The sequence below is a fragment of the Drosophila subpulchrella genome, chromosome 3L, assembly GCF_014743375.2.
Source record: "Drosophila subpulchrella strain 33 F10 #4 breed RU33 chromosome 3L, RU_Dsub_v1.1 Primary Assembly, whole genome shotgun sequence".
In the NCBI taxonomy this organism is placed as follows: domain Eukaryota; kingdom Metazoa; phylum Arthropoda; class Insecta; order Diptera; family Drosophilidae; genus Drosophila; species Drosophila subpulchrella.
In genome coordinates this window covers 22,173,164-22,193,850 of record NC_050612.1, presented here as the reverse complement: position 1 = coordinate 22,193,850, position 20,687 = coordinate 22,173,164, and the positions used below count along the sequence as shown (strand labels likewise).

Sequence of the window (20,687 nt, the reverse complement as noted above, 5' to 3'; positions counted from 1 at the left end):
GTTTTTAAGCCTTTTGCTTGTTTGTTTTTTTTTGCAGTTCCTCATCCTTCTGCCACCTCGATTTGCCTAACGTTTCTGTCTTTGTTCATTGTATGTCTAAATTCTTTGCAGTTTTACATTTTACACACTCAACTATCATTAATTTAGGCTCTTAAATGCTAATCTCACTACGTCACTTATATTTAAAGTATATGCATACGCGTGGGAGGGTTGGGGAAGCTGGGGGCGCAGAGCTTTGAGTTTTTGGGCCGGAATACGATCTGCATTCTGGATGACATTTCAATGCGGCCAATAAATGTTTCTACGGATCTAAGATCCTACTGGCGATCCATCATATCATTACTCTGCTAGGTTGAGGCTTGGGATTTTCGTTTCTGCCTGGCTTTCAATTCGTTAACACTACACATTTATCAACATTTATTTATTATTTATTCCATATAGGCTAGGTTTCGTTTAATGTATCTCCACTTCCCGGCTTGCCGTTGATTCGTATACATTTTGGGGATTCTCGTTTTTGTTGCGCTTTGAAATCTATAGGAACTTGACGCACGAGTCTTTGAAGCTCGACCCTTGCTGCAGTTTTTAAAGGTATTGAAAAGGCGACCGGGGGAAAAAGAAACAAAGGTCAGTCGGGCTGTGAGGAAACCAGGGGTAACATAGAATAAAGTGGTAACATAAAAAGTCGCATGTTGTATTTTTAGAAAATATTATTTTCTCTTTTAGGGTTTGTTTTACAATTTAGTTAAACTCTCTCCTTAACGCCGCTGCTTTCGCTTTATACATACAAATTGGAGTTGGGCTTTGTACAGAACTTGTTGCTTTCCTACCGCATAATCGTAATTAACTTCATTAACTAATATTTAAACGAAGGCTAGCGTAACAGCTTTTGTGTTTCCAAATTATGCCAATGCAGAAATTAAAACTACTAAGACTAATCAATTAAAATTAACAAAACGCTGCATTTAAAACTATGGCTCTCTAGGGACTATGAAATTAGATAGTTTCGACCACTTAACACTATTAGAATTTTTTTGTTTGCCGTTTTCTGTTCAGGGTATTGTTTATGGTTTTGTTGAAAAGTTTACGAAATTAAATAATTAAACTAGGAAATTTTTAAAACAAATTGTATTTGTGTTAACCCAGACCAAAACACGCCCTCACAAGATGGCGAGTAAAAACGTCGGCAACCTGACTAAGTCAAGGTGCGTACAATTTATATATAACGTTAAATGCTAAATTAAACAATTTGAAAGTGAGTCGGTTTAACAAATTTACAATTTGAAATGGGTTCGCACTTTGTGAAGCATTTTAGTTCTGTTTCCTTACACGCAATGACTTTTTGCTTATTTCGGGTTTAGTTATCTTTTTTCTATTAGCAATTTAGCTTTCTTCTAGTTATGGTTAGGATTATTTAAGTGAGTAGAGAGTGGTTTAATCTATTTCCGGGGGTGAGAATGTGAGATGGGGTGCGATGTTATGTGGACAACTCTCCGCTAAGGTCTTTCTTCTTCTGGTTTTTTAGTATTACTATTAGCTTTACTATTAGTGTTAATATTTCTGTTTCTGGTTTCGGATTTCTGTTTACGGTTTGCGGTTTTTTTTTTCTGGGAGCTCTGGGTGCTGGTGTTGGCGCCTTTCGGTTAGCTACTTTTGAAGCGTTTGCTATACATTCATCTTGGTAAGTTCTTAGTCACACATTTAAACCTTAACAACAACAACAATGTTCGCTACAATTAAACAACTAACAACAACGTAAGCGTACACACCAAACATGGCTCACTTCTGGCTCGATCGCTGCTCCTCTTTCTGCTCCTGATCCTGCTCCTGGTTCTCTACTACATCCATATCCGCTTCCATTTCCATTTCCGTTTCCGGCTCCTGTTCATCCTCCTCTTCCACATTCTCCTCCTTGAGCATGTACTCGAGGAGCAGCTCATCGACTCATCCCTCGCGCTGCGTTGCCGCCGCCGCTGACGTCGTGGCTGTGCCACCATTCGATGGTGACTCCACCTTGATCACTCCCAGCTGCTGCAGCTCCTCTCGCGTATGCTGGATGCGTCCCACCACCACGCCGCCCATCGTCACAAAGCTGCCGTCCGCCGTAACGGCGCCCAGTTGCATGGCGCTGGACAGATCGCCCAGAGCGGCCACATTGAAGTGGTGGTGCGGCGAGCCGTCCTGAATGTGGTGCTGCTGCTGCTGCTGATGCTGGGCCACTGTCGTGGCGGAGGGAAGCGTGGTAATGGTGACTCCTCGCTGGTCGATGTGCTGCTGCTGAGACGGAGGCGGTGGATGGTGCTGATGCTGCTGCTGTTGGTGGTGGTGCTGCTGGTGTGGCTGCTGCTGCTGCTGGTGCTGATGGTGGTGTGCCGCCAACGCCATGCGTCCTAGTCACCCCTCCTCCTCCTCCGTTTTGATCTTTACAGGAACGTAGACCTTGTCCATGACATGGATCTTTATGTGGTTGTTGAGTGTGCTGGACTGCCGGAACTGCTTCTTGCAGATGACGCACTCAAACGGCTTTTCACCTGCAAAATAAATGAGGCTTACATTTTCGAAAACGTCCGGGATTACACAGTGCTTCTCACTCACCCGTGTGGATCTTCACATGGTTGGCCAGAGTGCTCAGCTGACGGAAATGCTTGGGACAGTAGTTGCAGTTGTAGGGCTTCTCGCCCGTATGGATCTTCAGATGGTTCGTCAGCGTCGACGATTGACGGAAGGTCTTATCACAAACGTTGCATTTGTAGGGCTTCTCGCCAGTGTGGATCTTCACGTGGTTGGTCAGTGTGCTTAGCTGCCTGAAGCGACGATCGCAGACGGTGCAGTGGAAGGGTTTCTCCGGCTCGCGGACTGCTCCTCCTCCTCCACCTCCGCCTCCAACGGGGGCATTGGCCTCGCCGGGATGTTCGCCATGTCCGTTGGCCAGGTAATGATCGCTGGGGATCGTCGTTGGACTGTGCGTGGTCAGGTGCGTCAGGTGTGGTGGCGGTGGAGGCGGCACTGCCGGCTGTTGTTGCTCCGCCGCTGCGGCCTGAGCTGCTGCAGCCTGGGCAGCTGCCATGGCCGCTGCTTGGGCGGCACTGTGCGCCTCCGCCGAGATCCCGGTCAGGTGCATCTGGAGGGGAAAGGGGATTTCCGTGGGCGGGGGCGGCACGGAGGGAGGACCGCTCGACTGCTGTTGTTGCTGCTGCTGCTGCTGATGATGTTGTTGTTGCTGCTGCTGCTGTTGTTGCTGCTGCTGCTGCTGCTGTTGCTGTTGCTGCTGGACCGCCGCCATGTGAGCGGGATGGGGATGGGTGGCCTGGGTGACCGTCTCATTGTTGTTACTATTCGCTATGGTGGTTTGGGGCTGGGCGGCCACTATGACGATGTCGCAGTTGCTGCTCATCGCCGTGGCAGCGGCATGGGCATGGGGCAGGCTCTTGATATGCATCATGGACTGCTCGCTGGGATCTGGGGGGACTCGGATGCTGGAGCTGCTGGAACTTGGAGGGGGAGACTCTGGTACCTCGGTGACTTGAACAGAAAGCTGGCTAACAAACTAAGATCGATGCTTCAAAAATGCCACGACATGCTCATCTTGGTCGCTTCTCTGATGTTGTTGTTGCTAGTGCCTAGTTGGGAGAAGGGAGAATGGAGATTGGGATTAGTCGAGGCGGCGGCATGGCTTTTTGGTATGCAAAAATATGTGAGGAATTCCCAAAAACACACGAAATACCTAACTGCGAAATTATAAATCTAAATTATTCAATAGCTGACACACTTCGCTGACTGAGCTCCTCTTTCCACACATTCCCGGCGTTCTTTTTGTATCACTATAATGAAAATGCATTGAAACGCATTTCAGGGCCAATAACACATTTATTGCCCAGTTTTTAAAATGCATAATGTAATCAAAAACTTTAGAACTTTGAAACTTTTCAACTACCTTTTTTATAAGTACGGGTTAATAGATGATCAGCCCACTTTATACTTAAGGTGTGTTACAAAGAATGTATGTAAGAAGAAAATGTAGAATCTATTATGATCAACTTTATAAGGGACTTGAAATGTTATACAAATTTGACGATTGTAACCAAGTTATGTAAATTGAGTGTTTTCTAATCGTATTGTATTTAAAAATAGCGATTAGTATATTATATGGTTGTAAGGCTTTAAGAGGTAAATTGTATATTTTATTAAAATGGGAAGGGACCAATTGATCTACATAATTTGCTCTAATACTTTATAAATAGGCAAAAATTCAAGGGGATTTATTATAATGGATAGTTAAAAACAAATATATTTGTTTTAGAAGGTAAGAAACATCACACAAATTGGGTTTTGTTTAGTGTTTTATGACAATATTAGGAACTTGATCTACATAGATCAAAGAACGATTTCGCATATGTGCATCATTGATCGGGTCAAATAGGTTGTCTATCTCAGAAGGGCATATAAACTTCGACTTGCCCGTGTTAAAGGGCATAAATTATAAAACATACGATTATGCATTTTAAAACAAAATAAATAAGCGCGCGCTGCCTGCATGCATGTAACTCTTTTTCGATCGCTGGTTTTTACGTCCGCCGGACAGGTTACCTGGTACGCCCCCCGTTCACCACCCCACGACTAACACACACACACTCACACACATGGAGCACTCAGGTATCTCTCTCTTTTTGTATTGAACTGACAGCGTGTTACTTTCTCGCAAATTACATGTGTTTTCCAGGCGACCAAAGAAGTTGCCGATAACTCTGCCAATTGGAAATCAATCGAATCCAAGCAGAGATCACCTGGCTGACGAACTGACCTTTTTTGGGCGGGCTTTTCGGGGGAGATTTTCCCTTTTTCAAAAGCAGTTTTTCCACTAACACGTTGCCTTCGGATCACCCCCTCCTCGCTTCCCCCCTTCGCCCATAAGTCACAACCACTTTCAGTCGCACACACACACACTCGAACACTCACACACACGCACACCCGTACACCCGTACTGTGTAAAAGCTCTTTTGAGGTTAGGAGACTTCAATTTTGGAGCCCTCCGCTCGAAAATGTCCATTGTTTTTCACACTCCTTGGTATCCCAGGATTACCAGGTGATTACGTTTCGAATGGGGCTATTCCGAGACGGACACTTGAACTCTTTTGGGGCGCCCACACATTGACCTACCTTTCCATTTTGTGGCTGTGCTGTGTGGGGCCTTTCAGGTTTAGATTTCCCCCCGTTTTACATCATTTTCCGCACTCGATTCGGTTTTTTGGGGGACATAGGCCGTCGGCAGGGAGTTCGCGCTTTGCTATCGCCAATCGAAAACGGGGCCTCACAGCATTATCTGTGGCTGGGTCTTCATTTATAAAAAGCGTATAAACGTTAGAAAAATAGTACAAATATTTCTTTTCTTTTTTTACTGTTTCGCGTACAAAATAGACGCGAATGAACTAGTGGGGATGGGCGATAGTTTTGGGGACCTGTTACTGGTCACGAGTGCGACGGTGGAGTCACGATCGGTGGTCGTGACTTGGAGTGAAAGTTGTGTTTTGATAAATAATAAGAAGTTGGAGCTTTATTCATTGTAGGTTTGAATTACGATTTGTAAAAAATATAATTTTAAAATAAAAATATGTATAAGACTCACAATAAATATCCATGAAATTTGAACAAAGCTTGTAGAAATAAATAACTTAACAGAGGCTGTATAATACAGCAAACCTTTGAAAATGGTATTAAAACAAGTGCAGCAGATTTCAAAATATTACCACCAATAAAAAGGAAATATTTATTTTTGTTCTTTTATTATTCCCAAATATTAAGATATAAAAATAACTTTAAATTTGACCTCAATTTGAAGTCAGACTTTGATTTCAAAATCACTTTTCAGAATCCACTGTGACCAGTCGTGACTATCAAATGTGTCATCACTAAGAGTAATGAGCTGGTTCCACTAGTGACATTCACCCGTGAACGTGCAAAGTTTCCTCTAATTATATTCTGGTTTTTTTCTCCCGCCACAGTACGGTCACACTGCCCGGTGCAGAACTTTTTTTTATGGCAATTTCGTTTGCTTTATTTTATTTTCGTTAAATTGTACTTCAAGACCAAATGCAATTGCTTAGAAAAGTGCTGGCGCTGGTGCGAGTTTTATAAAATCGTGCAGACCCGCGACGCCTGCGGCTGATCGCCATGTGCCTGTCCATTGGTTAAGCTCAGCTCGCTGTTCACCTTGTTTGTGTTTTTGCCGTGAGTTCCTACAGCCGGCGGACGTACTTCATCTGTTTGCGGAAGAAAAATAGGATTCAGGTGAGTCTTCAGACTGGAATTACTTGCTTCGCACAACCATTAATAAGTACCTTCAATCCTGACCGCCTTTTCGTTGCGGCACGAGAGCCTGTCTATCACCTGCTGCATGAATCCCTTGGCGTCCTCTTCCTTTTGCTGGGCCACCGCCTGGACATGGGAACTGGCCCGCAGTTGCATGGCCCGGATGTCCTCCTGCATGGCCTTCTTGCTGCGCTCCACCACCGCGTCCAGGGGATCCTCGAAGGGATTGCTGGGCTCGAAAATATTCCCATTGCCATTGCCATGTCCTGCGGAATTGTGGTTGGAGTTCACCGAGGCCGTTGTTCGCTCGTCCTCCTCGTTGGAACCCAAAGTGGTGGTCGTCTTGGGTGCCCCCTCTTTGGAGGACAAGTCATCATCCCCGCGAGGTGTCGAAACTGGCGTGGTCTGCGGATCCGCCTCCCTGGCCGCCTTAATTTGAAACAAAGACGAGATATTCTCCTTGGCACCCTGTACTTCACTGGAGATCTTGCTTGTCACCGAGTCCATGGCCCTGCCCATGGAATCCTTTGTGTCGGAGGCTGCTTTAACCGCATTGCTGCCCGCCTGCTCCACAGCGTGCATTGCATCGCTAGCCATCCGCTGGGCACCTTTTCCCGCCGCTCCCACTGCACCGCCAACGGCATCCACAGCTCCTCGAGCTCCGGTGGCCATTCGCTCGCCGGCTGCTTCCATGGCATCACGGGCTCCATTTGCTGCATTCCTAACCGCCGTTTGGATGGAGTTACGCCTGGAGTCCATGGCATCCAACGCATCTTCGCCTGCCTTACCCGCTGCTTCTTCGGTACTCGTGACTATTTTGTCCACCTGCTCCTCCACATGGTGCAGCATATGCTCTCCATCCGATTCCAGATCCTCCACAGAGCTCTCCAGCGGTGTGTCCGGCATTTGTTCCTCCACCTTGGCCGTCACATCCACGCCATTGTTGATGAAGCGAATTTCGTTGATCACTTTGCTGCTGTCCTTCGAGTCGTTCGTCGTGGTAATCTCCACGGCCAACTGCTCATCCTCCTCCGTGGGCGGCGTGGGCGTGCTCACTTGGATTGTGGCCGGCGGCACCTCCTCCACCGTCTCCAGGCTAGACACCAATTCGGGCGAGGTCCTCTCCAGATGATCATGATCCATAGCCGCCTCGTAGGAAAAGTTTCGTATAGGGGTCTTCTTAATCGTTTGCGGTGTGCTGGAATCACTGCTCTCCGGATAAGGAGTACGTGGTCGCAAGAGCTTCTCCTGGCTGCCTGGCATTTTCTGTGGCGGATTGAATGATTGCATAGAGTGCATAGATTTTTCGGATTTTAAAGATTCTGTGGGGGATTTTGGAGGTGTTGGTGTGTGTGAAGGAGGTGTTGGTAGATTCTGCATTGATTCCACGGGTTTGACTGGGGACGCCATGGATTTAATAGGAGATTCTTTGGTTTTTTCTGATAAATCTGGTGGTTTCACTGGGGACTCCATGGGTTTTACTGGTGATTCCTTAGATTCCGCTGGTTTTGTTGGGGATTCCACAGGTGCCGTCGGCTCTATTGCTTTGTACTCATCAGTTGTTTTTATGGCTTCACTTGTGGTTGCTGTGTTTGGATGATCTTTATTTTCATGGTGATCTATGTTTTGATCTATATCTTCAGGAGTTTTTGCAATTGGATCGGCCAATTGATTCGGTTTCTCTTTTGAAGAACTAATTGGTCGCGGATCCTTTTCATCATTACCATTTGCCTCCTTATGTTCATCAGCTATAGACTCGCCACTTTCTGTATTTGCATTCACATCCTTGGGTTCATCTTTCTCTTCCGGTTTCTCCCCACTGATTAAATGCTTCACTGCCTCCATGGCCGCGGCTGTTCCAGCGCCTGCTGCAGCTGCCAATCCTCCCACAGTGGCCGCCATTGATCGATCCTCAGTCTCCTCCACGCCTTCTTGTTTGGTGAGACTTCTGCCGCTGTGACTCCTGACTCCTTGCTCTGCGTTTCCATTGGCATCCGGTGGCTGAACCACGAAACTGCGGCTCATATAGCGATTTGGTTCAGCTGATCCACTTACAGAAGCCGATGACATCGAGGAGCGCGGTATGCCCTGGACCAGGACATGCTGATCCCCCACTGCGATGTCCAGCAGTCGAAGGTTCTTGAACTTTGAGATCTCGCGGAAGGTCTTCAGATGATGGCCGCTCTCCGAGAAGGTGGTGAAGAACTTGTTGGCCTTGCTGAGGACCGCGTAGAAGGAGAAGCCCTTGAGGAGCTTCCAGATGGGTCCGTTCTCCTCGCTGTCGTAGTCGTAGAAGCGCTGGAAGACCAGGCTCTTGTTTCGCACCGACTCGAAGCTGCGATAGATGCTGCCCGCATTGGTCACGATATACACCTCGCTGGTCTTCGAGATGTGCATGAAGATGATGGCCTCGGTGGGCGGCAGATTCTTCTGCAGCTCGGTGAAGCGCGGAAAGACGAACTCATTGAGGTGGCCGGTGAGGAAGAGGTTCCCGCTGGCAGTCAGCACCAGTGTGGACTCGGGCCCACAGGCAAACTGCTGCACTGGAGCATCTAGGCGAATCTCCACCGGATGGCCATCATAGTCCGCCTCCAGTTCTCCCAGCTGCTGCTGGGTATTCGAGCCGCAACCAATCAACCGACCAGTACCTTTTAAGATAAATCACCGAAATAATCTTGTGTCTGTCAACGATTTCCTGCGATTACTTACTGGTCAGCACGGCAAAGTGCTCATTTCCCGCCTGGATTGCCATGAAGTTGTCCGTCTCCTCGCTCTTGGACAGGTAGTCGTCGAACTCCTCCAGCCGAAATGGTTTCCGGATAATGGCGCACTGCTGCTGCTCCACTTGGGCGCTGGTAAAGTGCTGGGCCACATGGGTGTCCTCGGGAAATATGTTGCGACCCGTGAAAAATATTTCGTTGGAATCTGTGGGGTTTTTTTTTTTTGGCATAATGAGTAAAGGTTTTCATTAATTTTGTGCTATAAATTTTTTATTGGAACTTATATTTTGTCGTTCAAGGACTTTAAAAGGCAGCTTTAAATGTTTAATTTAAATTCTAAAAGCACTACAATAAATTCATCTGTTGTAGTTTTTGTCATTTAGATCTTGCTTAACTTTGTTCTACTCAATTTTCTAGTTAAATTAGTCAGTCGATAAAATAAAACTGATTAAAAGCTGATGGGAGTTCTTATTCTTACAATTCAGTAAAGATTTTTCGTTAGTTAAATGAAAAAAAATTAACAAAACTCATTTGTCTTTCTAAAAAGTTGAACTTCATCTTCACTTTCTGACAGATAACAAACTAGAACCTTAACATGACATTGAGAAATTGGTACTTAGGCTGATAAATTGCAAATAATTTATATAACTGCCCCTTTTGTAATTGATGAATTTAGTGTTACTTTAATTCAAACCCATTTTCACTGGCTGGTTAATTAATAACATGTTTTCCTTATATGTATAAGGTACTCCGAAATAATAAGCACAAAACCAGCTGAACTAAGGCTGCGAAACAATTGCCAAATTGCTACCATTCAGTAAACTTTTCCCGTAACTAAAACTTTCTGTGGGAGCAATTTCCTCAGTGAGACATTGCAGCATATTTGTTGATTCACTCACGTGTCAGCATCACGGCCCAGTGATTGCCGAAGGCTGCGTCGCAAATCTTTAATCCCAGCGTTTTCAAGGCCTTCACGCAGGTGGGCTTGGTGACGATGTCCCCGTTGTGGCCGCCGCCACCCTTCTTGCCGCCGGCTCCTCCTCCATGGCCGCCAATCCCAAGCTGCCCGTAGTGGTTCTCGCCCCAAACAAATAGTCGTCCAGATTCTGTAATTGATAAGAACGGTTTGACATTTGCTTTGGCTTTCACCTGCCGCCGCTGGCTTTTGTTTTTGTTTTGTTTTATTATGTTTGGCGGTGGGGTTGTTCCCTTTTCTTGACTTTTATTGATTGAGAAAGCTAGTGGGAGTTGGGTGGGGTGGGCCAATCCCTCAATTCCTCAATCCCTTTCACGTTTCGACTGTTTAACTGCTCCCCCGCAAAAGTTAACGCCTCAATTACGTTAGCTTCGGCTTTAGTTTCAGTTTCAGTTTCGGTTTCGGCATTTTGGGGGTTTACTTCGTGAGTTTGCTCCATATTTCAGGTATTTTAGCGCCGCGTCTGACCCCATTAGTTGTCGAAGGTGCCGTGATTTGGAGTGCTTGGTCAGCCGTACTCGGTCTATCGGGGATTTAAAGCTTATGTAATGTGGGTTAAATGTGGGAAACATATTGTACATTGAAAAAGAATCGTTTGGAATTAATGATTGGCTTTTAATTAATTTAATACAAAAAGTTCAGAATAATTTATTGAAGGGTACCAAAATGTCCCTTTTGTATTACGCAAAGTACATTGCAAATGTATTATTCAAACTTTATCAATAGTTTATTACTACACGTTAACATTTCTTTTTTTGGTGTCAAATTCTGAGGATAAAGGCTGTTTCATTGAAAACCAAAACCAATTAAAGATATTAGCTTATTGAAATATATAAGTTATACTGTAGGTACATTTCTAATACAAAGTATATTACATTCCAACTTTTTCAATAGTTTCCCACTAAATATTTATATTTTTCTCTTCGTGTAAGATTCTTACGGGGAAAGGACGAGCGTTATTCAATTTCGGTGTGGATTGACCGGATGAAATATTCAAAGCACCCCTGCAATATAGTACACCTAATCCTGGCAAATTTGTCGGGCTGCAAAAGCCGGTTGTAATTTAGTAATTCAATAGACCCCACGAAAGACACGGATAACTTGGCCAGAAAGCAAACGGAGCCGCGGACTGGGCCAACGAGAAAGTGAAAGTAAGCTGAACCCAGGCCCAGCTTATTATTATTTCAAGAAAATTGCACTCAACATGCAAGCAGCCGAGCACCAATGGATTTTCACTTGACCACTTGACTTGGTTGGTTGACCCAACCAAAGGATTTGGGGTCATGTAGTTACCACAAATGACAGCGCTCTGGTTGGGACCGGAAATCAGTCGCTTCACAGGATCGTTCTTGATGTAGAAATAGCTTTGGGTATTCTCTGCCAAATGGGATTTGCCCAGGGTGAATATGGCTCCACTGGCAGGTATATCCATTTCGAGTTTGATGTCTCTCTTTTTGCGTTTTAAACTTTATGGTTTAATTTTATTGATTTTAGTATTAGTGAGTTTTGCATATTTTTCGCCGGCTGCATTTCAAATGCCCCCAGGCGCACATATGTGAGTACACAACACAGCCATTTGGAGTTGCGTGCTCCCGATTCCCGACTCCCCGAGGCGTCTAATTCCGTGGCTATTCTGGTTCTGGCCGGCACTTGCGGTCAGTCGGACGATTCAGCGCGTACTGGTCAGCGAGGACTGGCAGGGCTAGCAGGCTAGCGGGCTAGCAGGCTAACTGGCTAGCCACTAGCCACTAGCTCACTCTCACCACCCACAAAATGGGCCATCAATATTGGGCCATTTTGGCCTGGCCCCTATAAGTGTGCTACGGAAATGTGAGCGAGTGAGTTTTCCCCAACTGCAGAGTGAGTCACCCTACTCCGTCCGTTTTTCCGAGTTAAGTTATTCCGTGCGCCAAAGAGCGAGTATGGGAATTCGGTTTTTTCGGCCTGGAGTTTCGTTTCACCCGCCCACTCCGCCTTCATGGTATTTATGGCATTTGTGAGTAATGTTTGCAAATCTCTCGGAATACGAGCCACGTTAAAAATAACATTATTATATATGTGAGTGGGGCGTTTTCCGAGCTTTTCCCTTTCATTGCGCATATGTACGTCCCGGTTTCCGAAGAACTCCCTCTTCACCACCCCTGACCTGTTGACATTTTGGGAAGAACGAGTGTCCTGCAAGTTCGCGACATTTCTGCCAAGTTAATTAATTCGTTTTCGGCCGTTTTTATCCGGTTTTTGGTAACGGGGGAATAACACCGCTTTGCCGAAATTGGCCGACGATTTTATGACCTCTAAGGCGCCGTCATAAAACAGGGCCAACTAGCCAGTAGTCCGTCCCACATTTGCAGACTTTCGCAGACAATTTGCGTCAATTAATTGATTTCTGGCGGAATCCGAAGAGGGTTTCATTTGATTCCCGTACTTAGTTATGCAATAAGTGCGTTGCCAGTCGTCTGGGAAAGGCCAAAGGTGTCCAGAGAAAGGGAGAATAATAGCCTGGCATTGCAGTTATAGTCCAGAGTGGACTATCCTTAACAAATGTATTTATATGCAGTACTTGACTTACAAAACAAACCAAAACCAAACGTTTTCTATTTTCTACTTCATACAAGGTAGAAAGTGCTACAAAACTTTAAAAATTATTTCATATCATTTGGTAAATGTGAGCCTTAAGAAGAATATATCTAGTTCTAACAATAGTTTGATAACTAAACCGGAAATTTTATGAATAACAATCCTAAGATGAACCTCAACTAAACTTGCTTTTAAATATATCATTAGTCTAGTTTATTAAAAAGCCATAGACAATAGCTATAATTTTTTATTTACATATTTATAATATTTTTAGAAATCTACTTAAAAGACTAGAACTTTCAGGATAGGGATACTAAAGTAACATCTGAATAAACAACCAAAAATTCGACTTAGACAATCTCGACTGTTAGCGTTCGTTTTTCCGTTTCTCCTATTGGGTTCTGTGTTCTATTCTGCATTGCAATGTGTAGCCCCAGTTTGGAGTCTAAACTTTCCATATTATATGCCAGCACTTTGCCCTATTCATGCGGAAGCCGTGAGCCTTTCGAGTATGTACTCGAATGTCTATGTAATTTATGAATCCCCTAACAAAGTTGTTTGGCCTGCAAACTGCAATTGCCCCCCGCACCTTTCAGCATTTCCCTGGTGAGTTGAGTGGGCATGGTCTGTTGCATGTGCCAGTTTGCCAGGTGGGCAGTAGGGATTCCCCTGGTGGTTCCGCCCTCATCCGCTGACTTGGCCAAAGGCGAATCTTGTGCGAGTGCATGCAAATGCTGCCCCCTTGCTGAACGTTGAACTCGGGACCTCTGTGGTTTTTGCGCCTATTTTTAGTGGCCTTAGGTTGTGACAATTAGCCGACCGAGTCCATTGAACCCACTTCGATTGGGTGAAGTTAAGATGTTAACCGGATGACGTAAGGGGAATCGGTCAAAAACCCGCTGCGGGTCAGCTGCCGGAACTCTCAAGCGATGTGTCAATAGGTTGACAAATCTATTTGGCTTCCGAATTGTACTTGGCCGGACGAAAGGTTGATTGAACCTGCCGTTTGGCCAGTTCAAAGGAATCGATTCGAAGGGTTCCCTTCTCCAAAAATAACACGAAATTAGTTGACCTTCAGAGCATTTGGTGGCAAGTCCTTTTTTTCGCCCCTTCTGTATTTGTGTTCTTTCTGGGGATTTGTGTTGGTCTTTTCTTGGACCGCCCAGAAAGTGGCGTGCGCTTTTCATTTCATTTTATTACCTGCCCCAAAGCTTGACCCACACACACCTTTAGGAATGTATGTATGAGCGGGTGGAAAAATGGCAATCATTGTGTAAATTGTTTACCTCGCCTGGCCAAAGGTGCAAAAAGGAAAACTTGTTATTTTCCCGGGGGCTGCTTCTCGGAATGCTCTCTCATTCCTCACCCTTGGTTTTCCTTGCGAAGCCTTCTGCTTCAATGTCAAGCGATATGGGCACGTTCCTGCAATTTAGTTTTGTTTTTTTTTCACGTGGTAATTATTTGTTGGCCAGGGAAAAAAATATGAAATTAGCTGGGAATTAGACGAGTGTCACGCCCACGCAGCAGTAAAGGAAAGGAAGAAACTAAATGTAGTCTACTTTTCGACTTGCTTTAATTACAGAACCCGAAAATGAGCGACGAGGGTGAAAGTAAACCGGAGCAGGTGGCGAAACCTGAAGCGGAGGAGGAAAGTGAGGAGAAAATAGAAGAGCAAAGCATTTCGGAATCAAAAGTTGATGAAAAGCCAGTGGAAAGTGAAACCCAATCGGATAGTCAGGTAGCCAAAACGGAGGAGAACACGCCATCGCAGGACTTTGCCGCCTACGAGGAGCACATGACCTATGCATCGGATGGTGGAGCCATCTATACGGATCCCAGCACCAAGCAAAAATACAAATGGTGCACTACGCAAAACAATTGGCAACCCCTGAGCGCCGATGAGGCATCCAGTGCAGGTGATCTCTACGAGAACGAGCACTACAAATGGTGCCCCAAGACCGAGCAGTGGTTGCCCAAGAAACAGGAAACCGAAACGGAGCACTACAAGTGGGATGATGAGCAGAAAAAGTGGATACCCAAGCAGCCGAATCCTGGACAGGAGGGAGTCTATGGAGTGGATGAGCAGGGCGAGCGCACTTATACGGACAAGGATGGGGTCGAGTTTTTTTGGGATGCCGAAAAGAGCGCCTGGTTCCCCAAGATCGATGATGATTTCATGGCCCGCTACCAAATGAACTATGGATTCATTGATAATACCTCGGCGGGGGAGAAGGAGAAGGCTGAAAAGGAGGCGGCCGAGGCCAAGAGAAAGGAGGAGGAACTCAAGCGGATGACGGCCGAGGCGGAGGCAGCCATGTCCAGGGACAACGCAGCATCCACAGCAGCACCCACCGGCAAGCGAAAGGTCCAAGAGCCACCAAGTGAGTAGATATGATAATGATAATGATAATATGACTTATTCCCGACACCTCTAATGGTTTATAACTTTTTCAGAGTGGTTCGAAATGGATCCCTCGCAGAACACCAAGGTGTACGTCTCCAATTTGCCCCTGGACATCACCATGGATGAGTTTGCCGACCTGATGGGCAAGTGTGGCATGGTCATGCGGGATCCCCAGACCCAGAAGTTCAAGCTGAAACTGTATGCCGAAAAAGATGGTCAGATCAAGGGCGATGGCCTCTGCGATTATATCAAGGTGGGTGGACATTAAAAACAACAGATTGCCTTTCTTTGTTTTGTGTTTTTTCAAACTTTATTCATTAATTTACTTTGTTTGCCTCTTAACTAGAATTTATCTTGCATAAATATTATATGGTAATTTTATCATATGTTTTCGTATTTCATTTGTGTTCTGCTTGCCCTTCTCATGATTTCTTTGCTTACGTTTCTCGCTGACTATTTAGTTTTATTCGCTTTTCATTTCTCCGTGTGTAGATTAATAATATTTAAAATTGGTTAGTTTACTATTAAAATGCATTTACTTGGCTATAAAATTGCTTTCCCTTTCGATTTCATGCCCGTCCTTGCCAGCTTTCAATTTCCATTTTAAACGAAACAAAACGTACTGAAAGTTGCCATCGGGGTTTTCCATTTTCATTTTCTCCATTACTTTTTTTTGCTTTTCGCCTTTGAGGTATTAAAAAATACATAAAAATTTACATTTAAACATACTTTAGTTATTACATACATATCCTTGTAAAGTATAGTTGTGTAACCTAGGAATTTAGGAAATGGTCGGTGACCATCCGATGATGTTATCAAAAGATTATTATTAGTAAATTATTGCTTCGCTGTGCCCGATCCGAGGACACCTCAGGCAAACCGAGTGCGGGGAGGCATGGGATTTGGACTTTGACCCCAAGGAGTTCTCCATTCAATCTTACGTTTTCTTCACTATAATTATGCCGTGGTTTCTGTGCTGAGTTTAAAAATTCCCGTGATTTGCGTGTGATGGGGTTATTGGCTCTAAAATTGATTGCTAACTTCTAGTTCGGTTATTAAGGAAACATGCGTGACTGGTTGCCGTGTGTGTGCTGAGTGTGTGTGTGTGTGTGGTGTGTGGTGTGTCTATATCCTAGACCTATATATAGAATATCTTTACTGTACAGTACTAAAAGAGCTAGCGAAGTGCATGGAGATTGGGTTTCCTGCTCGATCGAAATGCAATTGAAATTTGATCCCCCCTAAATCGCAGCGATGCTCCTGCTTATATCATCTCTCTTCTGGTAAATAATACTTTTGCGTGTTCATCTTGTGTTTTTTGTTTTTAGTTAAAGCACAAAGAAAACCATCGAAAAGGGATCGACTGGGCAACGGTGCGTATGTGGAACCAATTTGATCGATATGTCTCGGTTAGTATTGGTTAGTTGGGGGCTGGTGATCCTACCGACTGGACTTCTCTGGGCTCCTACTCGTTATCGTCCAACCGCATGGCCTGCTGTATCCGCTTGAGCTCCTTCGCCCTCTGGTCACGCTCCTTCTTCTCCTTAAGCTGCTTGCGCCGCTTGCGCATCTCGATGAACTTCCTCTGGTCCTCGGGACTCAGGGCCGAGATTCGAGTGGCATACTCGCGCCGCTTCTCCTCCAGCTTGGCCTTGACCTCCTCGTCGGCCTGCTTTTTGGCCGCCTCCAGGCGTCGCTTCTGCTCGGCGGCCTTGGCCTCCTCGGCAGCCCGCTCCTCCGCCTCCTTGGCCTTGCGCGACTCCTCCTCCTGGCGCATCTCTTCCTCCAGGCGCTGCTTCACCGCCCGCTCCTCCTCGCTCAGCTCCTTGCGCAGGATCTCCTCCTCCTCGGCCAGCTTCTGTTCGGCGGCCTTGCGAAGTGCTATTTCCTGCTCGCGCTGAAGCTTCTGCTGCTCGCGCCGCAGGTTGTCCTCGTGCAGGCGCTTCAGCTCCTTCTCCTCGAAGCGTCGCGCTTCCTCGAGCCTCTGCAGTTCCTGGCGCTTCTCCTCCTCCTCCTGTTCGCGACGGATCTGCTCCTGGCGCTCGTCCTCCTGCTTCTTCAGCTGCTCCTGCAGCTTCAGTTCCTCGAGACGTTTGGCCTCGTGGGCCTGGGCCAGTTGCTTCTCCCGCTCCGTATTGGCCTGCTTGAGTCGCTCGGCGTACAGCTCCTGCATGCGCTTCTCCTCGGCCAAACGCTTGGCATGATTCTGGCGATCCAGTTCCTCCTGCTCCTCGCGCTGCTTGCGACGCTGCTCCTCGCGTTCCCTTCGCTGTTCCGCCTCCAGTTCGCGTTGTTTCTGGATGCGCTCTAGGCGAAGCTTCTCCGCTTCCGTCTCGGCGGCATGCTGGCGATCGGCTTCCAACTGGCGTTGCTTCAGCATCTCCAGTTCGCGATCGCGCTTCTGCTGCTGGTACTCCTGCTCCTGTTCCTGGCGCTGCTGCTTGGCCTTGAGTTCGCGGAGCTGCTGCTGCTGGTTCTCGTGGAGCTGCTGCTGGTGGCTTCTGGCCTGCTGCTCCTCCTCCGCCTGCCTGATCCTCTCCTGCTCATCCCTCTGCTGCTTTTCCTGGTCCTCCTTTTGTTTTCTTTCCTGGTCCTCCCTCTGCTTCTTTTCCTGCTCATCCCTTAGTTTCCTTTCCTGCTCAGCCCTTTGCTTCTTTTCATGCTCCTCTTCAGAACGCTGACGCAGTTCATCGATCTCCTGGGGCTTGGGCTGATCATGCTGCAATCGCTGGCGTCGCTGCTGCTCCTCCCGCTGCAATCGCTCCTCCTTTAGGCGGCGTTGCTTCTCCTGCTTTTGCTTCCTGGCCAACTTCTGGCGCTCCTGGCGACGCAACTGGCGGCGACGCTCCCTCTCCCGCTGGCGTTGCAACTTGCGATCATACTGGGTCATCTGCTGGGGCGTGGGTGAGGCAGTCAGGACATCATTGGATGGGTTAACCGATTGGGTAGCGGGTGGCGCCACTGTGGAGGCACGAGGACGATTCCTCTGACGCGGCTCCGTCGGCTGGTAGTTCACATCGTTGGGATGCTGATTCTGGTTTTGGATTGGGCGGTTCCTCTGGTTGTTGCGGCGATTATTATTGCGGCGTCGGTTGGGGATGATCATCTCCTCGTCACTGCCCTCGGCCTTAACACGGCGGTGGAATCTGGCGAAAAAGACAGAAATTAATTAGTTTGTTCTATTTCTTTTTCAGGTGGAAAGTGTTAATCTAGCGCTAAAAATCCTGGACGAGTATAACCTGCGGGGACACAAAATTCGCGTCCAGAGAGCTCAGTTCCAAATGCGTGGAGAGTACAATCCCGCTTTGAAACCCAAGCGAAAGAAGAAGGACAAGGAGAAGTTGCAGAAAATGAAGGAGAAGTAAGGAATTCAGATTTCAAATGGAATTGGAAACCATATTTTAACATTTTGCATTCCTATTTCTAGATTATTCGACTGGCGTCCAGATAAAATGCGTGGCGAGCGCTCAAAGAACGAGAAAACAGTCATTATCAAGAACCTATTTACCCCCGAGCTCTTTGAAAAGGAGGTGGAGCTCATCTTGGAGTACCAGAACAATCTGCGCGAAGAGTGCAGCAAGTGCGGGATGGTCCGCAAAGTGGTCATCTATGATGTAAGTAAGCATAGGTATTTCAAGAAACAGCTTCTAAGAAAGATCCCATTTCCAGCGCCATCCTGAGGGTGTTGCCCAGATCAACATGTCCTCGCCGGAGGAAGCCGACCAGGTCATTCAAATGATGCAGGGACGCTATTTTGGCCAGCGACAGCTAAGTGCCGAGTCCTGGGATGGCAAGACCAAATACAAGTAAGCTTTCCAGCAGGATAATTTCAAAATCAGGTGCTTATTCTTTAATATCCCATAGAATTGATGAGTCCGCCGTGGAGGCTAGTGAGCGCCTCTCAAAATGGGATGAGTTCTTGGCCCAAGAAGAGGCCGATAAGAAAGCAGCTGAGGAGGAGGAGAAGAAGGAGGAGCAAGATGACAACTCCCCGGAAAGCCAGCTGCTGCCAGGAGATGCCACCCCTTAGTTGTGACTTACCTGCGATCATTCTCACGCGGTTCCAGAATCTCCAGCACCACCTCGTTGGCCAGCTGGTTCGGATAGGTGGCGTTCCAGCGGTTGTAGATCTTAAAGCGATTCGGTCCGCTCACCTTGGGCATCTTGTGCTGGCAGATGAAGCGCAACTTATCCGAGCAGGGACGCGCCGACCAGCGGTACTTGAGATTCGGATCGTAGATGGCACAGTTATTATCCAATGGTTGGCTGTTGGAGACAAGTTGCACATAGCTAGAATTGTTGCTTAAGCGTTAAATCAATCTACGGAAATAAAGAAGGAAAGGAAAGAGCATCGAAGAGATCACTTACGCGGGATCGGTGCGGCTGAAGGAGTCGGTGGTCAGACTGCGTCCGCTCATGCTCCACTGCCATTGGTTGTTGTGGTGGTCATAGGTGGCTCCCAGCCAAATGGGATCTTTTTCTAAAGGTTAAAAGTAGGATTAAGTTATTTCTTATTTAAATGGAGATATAGGTAAACAACCATTAGGAAGATGCAATTAATTTTGATCGAATTATTTAAATTGAAAGGATTTACTCACCGCCTGATAGGGCATCCTGTTTTTGGAGGAACTGTCTCAGTTTGCGGTCGGCGTGTTTGCCCGGCTCCGTGAGATTGGCGTTCTTGTCCTTGCAGAAGAAGTGCGCCTCCAGCCAGCTGCTGCGCTGCTCCACCAGCGAGTAGCAATCGGTGCCCACGCGATGGAACTGCGGCGGGCACAAGGCGTACACGCGACGCTTTGGCCTGGAAGTTGGAGTCACTGCATCCGTTCTTTGGGCCGGCGAGGGCCCATCGAAGCTGACGCCGGCCTGAGCTGCACTGATATGGAACTCCGCCGAAATTGTGTGGGCAACTGGGGGGCATACAAATAATATTCAATAAATCATCGCGGGAACTGCATGTGCAACCACTCACATAAAGCTAAGATAAATACTTGACAACACCACATTTTATGGCTGCCACTCATCCTGATGCCTGCTTCTTGACGGTTGATGATGCGGGGGCTTTGTTCCTGTTCTTTCTTGGCTAAGATGAATCTCTGGTTGCTCTGTACTTTATTCGTTCTGGCCACTTCTTACATCGCTCAACCGGATGACGGGCTGGAAAAAAGGGGAAATGAAACGAAAACAAACGATGAACATTCGTTAATCTCTCAACTCGTCTGCTTATCATAATTTTATTTCAGCAAATGTTTGTTTTATGCAAATATATTCCGGAGGAGCAGCCTCTAACAAGTGTTTCCGTTGATGGATGGACACACAAACGCCTCCACACCAACCAAGACAAATTGAGCCGACGGGAATGTATTCAAACAGATTTATTTTATTTATTGGCCCCCATTCATAAACAGCTTTCGGCCACGAAACTGGTCATCATCTCTTTGGTTTGGTTAGCCAGTGTCCACTCAGCGAGTGGCTCATTTGGCCGGTCATTGTGTGGCGTTTCAATTAGCACTTTCATAACTTTAACCACCTCGTCAAGTGGCAGACAGCCTGGTCAAAAGCCGTCACTGTAGCTGCCACTGCCACTGGCACTGGGGCTTGTTATTGCATTCTATTTTCAATTTGTTGACACACCGAGTGCCTCCGAGTGTGTGAATTGTGTGTGTGCCGTACCGGCTGCAGTGACCCACTTTCCCATATAAATGAC

The 20,687-nt window shown here is 46.7% G+C and overlaps 4 protein-coding genes across 5 annotated transcripts in view; 1 reads left to right on the top strand and 3 right to left on the bottom strand.

The window, feature by feature from the left end:
- Nucleotides 1-24: 24 nt before the first annotated feature.
- Nucleotides 25-5,429, bottom strand: LOC119552905 (adult enhancer factor 1). Its single transcript, XM_037862830.1, is given in 3 exon segments — nucleotides 25-2,528; nucleotides 2,593-3,617; nucleotides 5,155-5,429. Coding segments are annotated over 2 exon segments (1,434 nt in total). The 5' UTR covers nucleotides 3,440-3,617; nucleotides 5,155-5,429; the 3' UTR covers nucleotides 25-1,941.
- Nucleotides 5,430-5,977: 548 nt separating this feature from the next.
- Nucleotides 5,978-11,659, bottom strand: LOC119552487. Its single transcript, XM_037862085.1, has 5 exons — nucleotides 11,293-11,659; nucleotides 9,923-10,129; nucleotides 9,013-9,228; nucleotides 6,333-8,951; nucleotides 5,978-6,254 (listed from the first exon to the last, which is right to left on the bottom strand). The coding sequence occupies exons 1-5, from the start codon at nucleotides 11,429-11,431 to the stop codon at nucleotides 6,124-6,126; spliced, it is 3,312 nt and encodes a 1,103-aa protein (XP_037718013.1). The 5' UTR covers nucleotides 11,432-11,659; the 3' UTR covers nucleotides 5,978-6,123.
- On the top strand, nucleotides 6,144-19,326 carry LOC119552489 (HIV Tat-specific factor 1). Its single transcript, XM_037862089.1, has 7 exons — nucleotides 6,144-6,282; nucleotides 14,159-14,957; nucleotides 15,031-15,233; nucleotides 18,175-18,341; nucleotides 18,408-18,594; nucleotides 18,650-18,786; nucleotides 18,845-19,326. Exons 2-7 carry the CDS (start codon nucleotides 14,168-14,170, stop codon nucleotides 19,008-19,010), a joined length of 1,650 nt encoding a protein of 549 aa, XP_037718017.1. The 5' UTR covers nucleotides 6,144-6,282; nucleotides 14,159-14,167; the 3' UTR covers nucleotides 19,011-19,326.
- The window catches only part of LOC119552488 (trichohyalin), a 47,327-nt gene continuing 41,907 nt past the window's right edge, over nucleotides 15,268-20,687 (bottom strand). The window contains exons 3-7 of one of the 2 annotated variants that reach the window (XM_037862086.1): nucleotides 19,953-20,137; nucleotides 19,579-19,890; nucleotides 19,349-19,460; nucleotides 19,022-19,270; nucleotides 15,268-18,126 (exon numbers count right to left, since the gene is read on the bottom strand). In XM_037862086.1, coding sequence (XP_037718014.1) covers nucleotides 16,446-18,126; nucleotides 19,022-19,270; nucleotides 19,349-19,460; nucleotides 19,579-19,890; nucleotides 19,953-20,004 — 2,406 coding nt within the window. In that variant the 5' untranslated portion in view covers nucleotides 20,005-20,137 and the 3' untranslated portion in view covers nucleotides 15,268-16,445. The remainder of the gene's footprint in view (nucleotides 18,127-19,021; nucleotides 19,271-19,348; nucleotides 19,461-19,578; nucleotides 19,891-19,952; nucleotides 20,138-20,687) is intronic. The other variant, XM_037862087.1, reaches the window with a different exon arrangement.

Excerpts from the sequence above, each read along its gene's own strand:
- LOC119552489 (XM_037862089.1), top strand. The coding sequence starts at position 14,168 with ATGAGCGACGAGGGTGAAAGTAAACCGGAGCAGGTGGCGAAACCTGAA. Across the intron at positions 14,958-15,030 it reads AAAGGTCCAAGAGCCACCAA|AGTGGTTCGAAATGGATCCC; the intron begins GTGAGTAGATAT and ends TAACTTTTTCAG. Across the intron at positions 15,234-18,174 it reads GCCTCTGCGATTATATCAAG|GTGGAAAGTGTTAATCTAGC; the intron begins GTGGGTGGACAT and ends TTTCTTTTTCAG.
- LOC119552487 (XM_037862085.1), bottom strand. The coding sequence starts at position 11,431 with ATGGATATACCTGCCAGTGGAGCCATATTCACCCTGGGCAAATCCCAT. Across the intron at positions 10,130-11,292 it reads CCAGAGCGCTGTCATTTGTG|AATCTGGACGACTATTTGTT; the intron begins GTAACTACATGA and ends TATCAATTACAG. Across the intron at positions 8,952-9,012 it reads GCACTTTGCCGTGCTGACCA|GTACTGGTCGGTTGATTGGT; the intron begins GTAAGTAATCGC and ends TTATCTTAAAAG.